The sequence below is a fragment of the Xiphophorus maculatus genome, chromosome 17, assembly GCF_002775205.1.
Source record: "Xiphophorus maculatus strain JP 163 A chromosome 17, X_maculatus-5.0-male, whole genome shotgun sequence".
NCBI lineage: Eukaryota > Metazoa > Chordata > Actinopteri > Cyprinodontiformes > Poeciliidae > Xiphophorus > Xiphophorus maculatus.
In genome coordinates this window covers 1,258,964-1,268,443 of record NC_036459.1, presented here as the reverse complement: position 1 = coordinate 1,268,443, position 9,480 = coordinate 1,258,964, and the positions used below count along the sequence as shown (strand labels likewise).

At 36.3% G+C, this 9,480-nt stretch overlaps 1 protein-coding gene across 1 annotated transcript; it reads right to left on the bottom strand.

Annotated features, from left to right (window-relative positions):
* Window positions 1–5,254: 5,254 nt before the first annotated feature.
* LOC111611871 (23 kDa integral membrane protein-like) lies at window positions 5,255–7,496 on the bottom strand. The gene is made up of 7 exons (XM_023350611.1): window positions 7,369–7,496; window positions 7,220–7,294; window positions 6,811–6,900; window positions 6,559–6,666; window positions 6,448–6,480; window positions 6,270–6,353; window positions 5,255–5,347 (listed from the first exon to the last, which is right to left on the bottom strand). Exons 1-7 carry the CDS (start codon window positions 7,486–7,488, stop codon window positions 5,255–5,257), a joined length of 603 nt encoding a protein of 200 aa, XP_023206379.1. The 5' UTR covers window positions 7,489–7,496.
* Window positions 7,497–9,480: the final 1,984 nt, after the last annotated feature.

Below are 9,480 nucleotides of genomic sequence, written 5' to 3'. Positions count from 1 at the left end.
CGGCGTTTGGCTGCCAGCCTGCAGCTCAGAGCTGCAGCGAAAGTGATACTTGGTGAACATTCAGAGAGAATTTTTCCAGTAATCTGATCCCTGATGCCAAAACCCACCAACTAACTGAAAACCTTTCACAGCAAACAGAAACGTAACGTCTGCAGCGGCTCAGGTTTCGTTTTAGCTTGAGTTTCAGTTTATCACAAATGAGAGTTGATCTCAACCGCAGATAAATGTTAGAAAGCAGCTTCACAGACAAAGTAGAGCTTCAAGTCTGAACTTGTGAAGATGCGATGGCGTGTCAGGGTTATGCAGACAGACAGACAGACAACCTTCCACCAAAAGAGAAAAAACAGAATCTGAGATTAAGACATTTTTGAGAAAAAGTTTAAAACTTTCGACGTTTTGAAATTTCCTGATTTTGAAGAGATGAAAAATTTGCTAGAGAATAATTTCAATTTTAAGATTAATCTCAAAAATTTTCTAGAAAAATTCCAATGAAATTCCTGAGTTTGAAAATTTAAGACTTTCCCAAAAACCAACAAACATTAATTTATGTCCAAAAGACGTCTGGTCTTTAAACGCTTCAGCTGCTTTTTGAAGTAGTAGAAACCCAGATGGAAGTATAAAAACTTGCACAAGGTAAAACTAGCTGACCAAATGTTCTGGCTCGGCCTGGGTTGCTAGGCGACGGGCAGAGTTCCATTGGGGTTGCTAGGTAACGGCCAAGAGACCAGAGAATGTGACTTAAATAAGGAGGTTTTTGAAACATTAACTTATATTAACTGAAAAAACGGCCAGATGCTTCAGGTGTTTTTAGAACCAACAGAAACACAAAGTACAAAAGTGTCCAAAAAGTGAATTTTGAAATCCAGATCCCCCTAAATTGTAAGCAAATTTGTGAAACCGTTTGTAAAGTTGAGGTTTTAAACACATAAGCTGATTCCTGCTTACAGGTAACAGCAGTGAGTAACGGCCACACACTTTTCCTTTTGTTGCCAGAAGTTGCTCAACATCCTATTACCCCACCGTCCTCAACTTGCAACATTTTTATCAGTAGTTTAATGGGAATAAATTGCTTTGCAGATCATAGCTTTTATTTACGACCTGGGGATGTGATTCATCGCTGTTTAAATGTTTTTGACTGACGTCAAGGATCAGATTGATTTGTCAGATTGGACAGAGCGGGTGGAGCCAGTTTACAGTTTCTCCAAACAAGATGGCTTCCACTCAGAAATGTCTGATAAGTTTTTTTTTACTTCTTCTTGTTGCAAGTTGTTTCTTTTGTTGGTAGATTACTGAGCCATTTAGGAGAGCAGACCGTGAGAAGATGAAACCTTTGCATGATTGCAGCTGATTAAAATTGAATCCAGCTGCTGCAAGAAATGAAACCAGAAACCGGGTTCTGGATTCTGTCCAGAAGTGTATGGGCATGTAATGCACCAGCCCTCCAACATCCTCCTCCAAAGCTTCACACAAATAGGAAAAATTACAATATCTGCCAGTTTTTTCTCTTCGGCTCCCCATACAGTTATGAAATGCATCACTGTTACACAATAGAACCGAATCCAAACAACGAAAGAATATATTACAGGAACTAACAAGAGGTAGAAACGGAAAAATCCTTGGTTGGTAACAGAAAGAACTTCAGAGCTTCGATGTAAAACCAGCAGGGAGAGAATGAGAACGGCTCATGTACAAAGAGTTCGCACAAAAATCCTCACACAGACAATCCTAATGAAGCAACCAAAAACCGACTGGAAATGTTGCCTCCCTTTTTACGGATACATTGGCGACACCTGCATTGCATTCTGGGAAACAGTGACTATTGAGAAAAAAAAAAAACACAACAGTGAAGGATAATAAGCAACAACACATTACAAGCAGGTGAACGGCCAGCAGTAAAAGTCGCTTTGCAGGGTTTTTAAAGCTGCTGAAAGCAAATCTAGGATTCAAAATTCACCTTTTGCATTTTTTTCCATTTGTTTCTCTGCTGCTTCTAAAAACAACCCAACAGGTTTTTTGGTATCTGGAAAATGAGCGGTTTCAAAAACTTCCTGGTTGTTGAGTCACACTGATCCGTTACCTAGCAACCTCAGCAGAGTTCCACCTGTTACCTAGCAACCCAAGCTGAGCTCCAGCACATTTGGTCGGCTGGTTTTACTGCTGTATGCTCTGTACAATGGCTGCTGGAAAAGACAAGTGTTTTTGTTGACTTGCCATCCAGAAACCACTTCTTACATTCTCGTTGATTGTGCAGGAGGCTCCACTAATGCTTTTCAAAGATAATAGGCTAGTGCATCTCGCATTAAATAATAGTCAGTAATTTAAAATCAGATAAGGTAGATCTTTGTTTTTACTGATGGAAATGGCACAATTTGAAGTAACTTCCTGAATTTTAACTTCCAGAAACGTTTTTCAGTTTACTTGAGGCGAGTTTTGGCTTTTCTTAAAAAGAAATAATGCAGTAAAGGGGAGATGGAAACATTTCCTTGATAAGTTCTGAGGTAGTAAATCCTCCCATCCACTGGTGGCTCTGTGCCTTACCAGAGGCATGAAACTCTGAAGTCCAAGCCTGAAGCTCAGAGGGGAAGTCTGTCTATTGATCTAAGACGTGTGGTTCATGCTAACGTGCAGCCGCTACTTCCTGTTTACTGCAGCCGCTACTTCCTGTTTACTGCAGCCACTACTTCCTGTTTACTGTAGCCATGCGTAGCGTCAACATCTGATATAATTAAGCTTTTAATAACCTGGTTGATTCGCTCAAAACCTGTCGAATTGTTTTTGTTTTTGTGGCATTTTAAAAATTCACTCCAAATTTATGTCCTCATTACCATTTTACTAAATACTTTTTATTCTTATTTGAGTATTTTCTTGAATGGATACTTCATAAGTACATTTCTTGGTTAATCTTCCTTCCTCCCTTTGTGGGTAATTCAAAGCTTCTGACATTTTACTTCTTTACAGTTTGTTCTGCTTTGACAACCACACCCTAAAATCTGTGAGAAGATCTTGTCAACCAATGGAGAGTTAATGGCGGCTGCATTAACAAAAACTGCTTTAATGATTGTTGTTCTTACTGATGACAGGTTTGCTTCAGAGAGTTTTTGTGTGCAACAGGCAGAAACAGGGACTGGAATGTCGTGATTTTATGGGATTAAACAGAACAATGTAAACCTCCATGCATGTCTGGAAATGTTCTCATGGTGGTTTGCAAAGACGTTTTCTTTTTGTTCATGTGTGGGAGGAAGAAAGCCAAAGTTAATCTATAGTTTAACTCATTCAGCGTGAAAAGTAAATGTAGTGAGATGGAAAGCAGCTGCAGAAAAATATATATATATTTAATATTAAGCATTCCTCAAATGTTCAGAAACTGAAGGTGTAAAAATCAAGAAGGTATACGTCTCCAATTACCTTACAACCAGGTTTTGCAGCAATATGAGCAAAAAGGCATAAAATAAATACAGAATCTCATGAGAGCCATGAATTGTCTCTTTCCAGTTTGTTCTGACTATTTTCTAACTTTAAATTAAAACAAAACTTTAACTAATAGGTTAAAAAGTATGAATTATTTAATGTCCTACATGCAACAGAAGTCAAACATTTTTCTTTGCACCAAAGCAGGATGATCATGAATTAGTTTTTATAGTGCGGATGCATAACTGCATTTCCATGATAAGGATGGCAGATTCTCTCACAACTATATTTGTTTCCTATATTAATGTGCTTTAAATGCATAAAATATTTAAGATTTGTGTTGCAGTTTTCTGTAGTTACTGCTGCACTGATGATGTTTAGTGTTAATAAAATCTGTTTTGTTCCTGATCAGACTGGAAGTCCTGACAGGTTTAGTTAAAAGTCAGACTCAGAAACAACCGACGGCTCCTTCTCAAACTCCAACGTTAAAGGTTAAAGTTCAACACAAAAACTGCTGAACAAGGTTGGCTTGTTTGGAAGAGCTGGGGAAAAATCTAGAAGTGGTCGGCATACTTCTGCCTATGTGCTAAACACTAATAACTTAAAAACATTAATAAAAGTCTCCGAACACAAACCTTACTGAGTTTTCCTGGTTCAAGTGAACATAGCAACAAGTTCAAGGGAAAATGTCACGATTACTTTATCTTTCAGAGTCCAGTCTGACAGGAAATCCTGTCATTCTTCATCTGATAGTTGCAGAATATCAGATAAATTCAACTTGGACGCGTGAAATCAGGGGGAAAATTAAACTGAAGCTCAGGAGGAAGAGCAGGAAACCGATTGGGTTCAGATGTTTTTCCCTGCTTTAATCTAAAGTTTTACCAGAAATCAATAAACCATCAAAACCAGTTTAATTACATAAGAACTAATGAAGAACGAATCCTTTTTAAGCTTTTCTCTTCTGTTTAACCATTTGTTGATTTTAGTTTTATTTGTTGCCTTTTGGCCTTTATGAGAGGTTTTAATCTCAACTGGTCAAAGAAAAGGTTTTATATATATATATATATATATATATATATATATATATATATATATATATATATATATATATAAGTGAGGCCTGTCAGGTGGGAAGGCAGAAAGAATAATAAATCACTAACTAGATGTAATCATGGCTGCTTTTGACTTTTACTCCTTTACATTTTACATTAAGTATCTACTTTCTACTCCACTACGTTTCTATGATGTGTTACATTCATTGTGTTTGTTTGAAAGTAATCAATGACCTTTTCGTTGAACTGTTAAAAAACAAAGTTTGCTCAAAGCTCTGGTCCATGTTTAAAAATGATTTCAGAAAATGATTTTGATTCTATTATATTTGGACAGAAAAGTTTCCCTGCAGCGATCAGTGAAGTTTGAGGAACTGACTGAAGGTTAGAAATTACTGTAAATGGAGCATTTTGTTTTGTTTCATTTCAATGTTGTGACAGAAATTAAGAAAATTAAGATTTTACTGCTGCCACCTTGTGGTAACCAGATGTTACTACAGAAAAACAGATTTAAGGATAAATTAAATTCGTTTTATTTATAAATCGTTAAGAAAATAGTTTTTTTTTCTTTATATTGAACTTTGTATTTTTTTTAAGATTCTGCAAACAGAACAGGAACATTTTAAGGCTCAGCAGTTTTTCCAACAAACATTTAGGAATGAAATTAAATCAGAATAAAACACAGTGACATGTTTGGTTTGCAAAGCATTTTCATGTCAAAGTTTTTACCAAAACAAAGAAAAAGTGAGAATAATATTCTTGCACCCTGGCACAAAACCCTAAAAAAATTAAAAACTTTAATAAACCCTCATTTCAATATCTGGCTCTCCGACGTTGTCATGACGACTGAACTGCGTAATCATTTTGATGGCGATGATCAAACTCATCATCTGAAAGAGCAAGTAGATAAACAAGTGATCAGAAAAAGGAAGTTTCTATTCTCACAATACGATGTGCTAAACAGAAGTTTTCTGCTCTTGATTTTCACGTTTCTGTCGTCCTGCTAAAACGCCTCTGCTTAAAGAAACATTCAGGCTTCATACCTGTTAAAAACCCAAGTTTTTAACAACGGTAAATGGATGACAGTATGTTATAAACCGTGTTTTTCTCTGCTCATAACTTAACGACCTTATTCAGAGACAACCTGTAAAGGAAAGACTGAGAAAGTGGCCACAGGAAGCTGAAGCTGCCCTACAGGCTGAGGCTACGGATCGGATCGCTCTCTGCCAGCCTCATGGAGCTACATCTTCTCTAAGTCTGTTGTTGAACGTCATCTCTTCTGCCATCATCTGTCGGGGCAACAGCAGCAGAACCAGGGACTAAAAGAGGCTCAACAACCTGATAAAGAAGGCTGGTTCAGTCCTGGGAGAAACTGTGGAACCTCTGGAGACGATGATGCAAAGAACTTTATATAAAATCAAGAAAATTATGGAAAACCCTGAACATCCTCTTTATGGGAAGGCAGAGTGTCTTCAGTCAGAAGCTTCTTCAGATATGCTGTAATACAGACTGTTTCTGGAAATCTGTATTTTTACTTGGGTATTTTCATACAATATGTAGATAGTCATAGAAGTTTGTTCTGAAAGTCTTTTATTTTTTAATCCAGGGGAATCAAACAGATGAAGACGTTCTCAGATCCTGATGGTCTGAGTTTATTTTCACAGTCCAATCTGTCAGATGAACTCCTGCTCTGCCTCCATTTTTATGTACGTTTTTCCAGTAGCTGTGATATTTTTTTATCTGGTCATATTTTACTTTTGACTTGTTCCACATCATTTAACAGTTTAAAACAAGAGAATATGAGAAACTTACAGCAGCTACAGCAAATCCAAAAAAGATGCCGAGAACAATATTTGCCACATGTTCAACATCAGCTCCAATGATTTCTCCACACGGCTGCAGAAGAGAAAGTGGGGAGAAAGTTACGGATTGCAGGCTGGAGATGTGACAGAAAGGTGAAGCTAAATTAGTCGGGTGTTTGACTGAATACCTTGGAGTAGACGTGTGATGGCCTGGTGGATCCCTGTCAGAAAAAAACTATTTCAAAGATTTGCAGATAAGATTTTTTTACATGATAATTGTTAAACCTTTTTAAGCTCACCTGTGGGCTGGGTTTACATTCATGTGAAGGTTTGCAGTCTATACAGTGACAAGAGTCAGGGATGTCTGAACCCCAGTCCTGGACTCCAGTCCATCCACAACAGTGAAGCTGAAACACGAGACAAAACCGTAACAGATGCTTTCACTTTTATATAATTATTTGTCCAGAAGAAGTAGCATCCATCACGCCTTTAATTAAAAATGTTTGTGTGCCTCCTTTAAAACACCACCAGGGGGAGCCCTTTGGTCTTACATGTTCTTGCCGGGTTTTTAGCAATTCTTTTTTTGCGTCGTTTTTCAGGATCTCCTTGGCAAATTCAGCACTTTGACCTTTTTCCATGACCTAAACAGAAAAGAAGGATAAAATTATTTTAGCCAATTTTCTTTGTGTGAAAAGTAAATTCACACAAACATAAATCAGGAAATCCAGAACAGAAAAATTAAATTTAAGTTTAGTCATTGCAGCTTCATTAACTGGAATCATGGGAGACTGTGTATTCATTTCACGACTTTTACATTTAAAACTCTTTTTTATATAATATTTAATGTGTTTTATTGTCTTTTTATTAAACGTCTGGTTTCAGCTCAATGCCTGCTCCCCAGACTGATCTGCCACAATAACTTTATCTTTCCTGCAGCAAACAAAGCAGGCAGTAAATTACCTGGCTTTTTAAAACAGCAACATTAATCCCAAAGACGATCATGACGACCATTCCGACGCCGTTGATCACTGCAAACTGCACAGAAAACAATCAAATTAATTTTACATTTGTTTTTTATTTGAATGAAATACTTGAACTGGTGCACATACAGCTATGAAGCAGCATTTACTCTTGGTCCATGTTGCACATCTGCCAAAAATGGAGATCAGGACAAGGCCGATGGCAAACACCCAGAGCCGCGTCATCATGGGGGCGTTCAGTTCTTCCATCTGATCAGTGAGAGCAAAAACACAAAACTTACAGCTGAAGCTGATTGTTACATAACATGATGAACATCCGTCCATCCAATTCTGCAACCAGGTTATGTGGCGCCAGATTAGAAGTCAGTATCTTCCCATCAGTTGATCTTGGCATCATTGGCCTTCATTCAAAGTAGAAGTTTAACTGCACCAAAAACTATTAGATGTTCTAGTTCATCAGAGAAACTTTAAATCGCTGGACTAAAGCAGCGTTTCTCAAACTTCATCAGGACCTTAAATTTCACAAACACTCACGTAATTACCCCACAATAACACAACATCTCAATATATACAACCGGAAATGAAATTATTAGTCTCTTATCGTCACTTATTGTCATTATCAAGTCTATTTGTGGCGTTCTGAGTTTTTTCTAAGCTTTTCAATGATGTCAAACACATGGAAATCAAAAAAGAAGTTGCTATGTACTATAAGTGTTTGCCTTAATAACATTTTATGTTTATCGGTAATTTAGAAGCACAATTAAAGAAAAAAATACACGAGTTGCTTTGACAGAAACAAAAAATCCTTTTCTGCTCTATTAAAGTTTGCAGACCAGTGTGATAAAGTCTGGACTAAAGTGAGTCTGAAGAGACGATTTAAATTAACTTTTCTGAAGGTTTGCAGTCAAACAAATGTGTAGACATAAAGGATACAAACATTTATGGACAGCAGGTTACATACTGAACACAAATACTCACAGGATCTCATTTAAAAATATGAATTATCTCCTCAAGTAGTAAATATTCTTCTGAAACAGTGACTGTTAGGACTTTAAATGTGAAGATTTAACAGTGAAGCTTGTTGTGTGTTTTACCAGTTTCCCGGTTCCAGTTCTGTATAACAGGCAAATAAAGAGAATCCCAAAAACCTAAAGAAGAAGTTATGCATAGATTTAGTCAACAAAAACAAGGAAAATCAAAGAAATTATTTTAAAAAAATCACATTTCCAAAAATAAAATTGTGAATATTAAAGAAATCATCATGTGTTAGATATAATTCAATATTTTAGAACGTAATAATTTTACTTGGTGAGTCACATATTTGATCCACATAAGGCAGGTTTTTAAATAAATTAGTTTAAAAAAGGTAATTTCTTATGTTTCGTTTTTGCATAAGAAATTGTGTAGTTTCTGCATTAAACACTAGAGGGCGACACAAACTGAACGATGCTGGACATAAAACATTTATTATATGAAAAATAAGTGACTCAAACACCTCAAAAATCTGGACAAAACTGCTGATGTTGAAAAATTATACATATTTCAATACATGAACTCAGTTTAAAATAAATAAATTCTTACACTAAACAAATCGACAGAAAGGCCAGGACTGTCTCTCTGCTTTTCAGGCATCATAAAATAATCTAACATAAATATCAGTACGTAGACATCAAAATAATAGTAAATGGATATTTTGATATTTTTATTTCTGCCTCTTCTTTCTAGCATTTTTGCCATGAAAAGCAAAATTCTGGTTATTTTTACCTGCTGGCCTCAAAGTGTTTCTTCTTAATGAACATTATATAAACTTTAGCAAAAATAATCAATTAATTTAAATCAAAGGTATTTTACTCACCCCAAAAACACAGCTGAAAAATACAAAACCATTCTTCAGACAGCAGTTATTTTTTTCCATACTTTCTGTCTTACTTTGACTAGACCGCAGAGACGGAGAGAACTGAACTGTGCAGAGACGAAGGTGAGTGAGTCACATAAAGAGCAATTCTGCAGCCAATCAGTGAAACCGACCAATGATCAGCAAGAGGAAGTGTCAAAATAAAACATAAACTAGAGCAGTGAACGACCTCTTTCATTTGAGGATTTCATTTCCACACTTCAAAACTTTTTCAAGCAAAATTAAAGAAATATTTTTAACAATAATACACAACAACTGGCAAGACGGACAAAATCATTTTGGACACATTAATAGACGAGATAAAAATGTTAGACTGACACCAACAT

Bases quoted from the DNA above. Each gene is read 5' to 3' on its own strand.
- LOC111611871 (XM_023350611.1), bottom strand. From the start codon at position 7,488: ATGGAAGAACTGAACGCCCCCATGATGACGCGGCTCTGGGTGTTTGCC. The intron at 6,901-7,219 runs GTAATTTACTGC...TTTTCTGTTTAG, and splicing joins TTGCTGTTTTAAAAAGCCAG to GTCATGGAAAAAGGTCAAAG. The intron at 6,354-6,447 runs GTATTCAGTCAA...TCTCTTCTGCAG, and splicing joins CATCACACGTCTACTCCAAG to CCGTGTGGAGAAATCATTGG.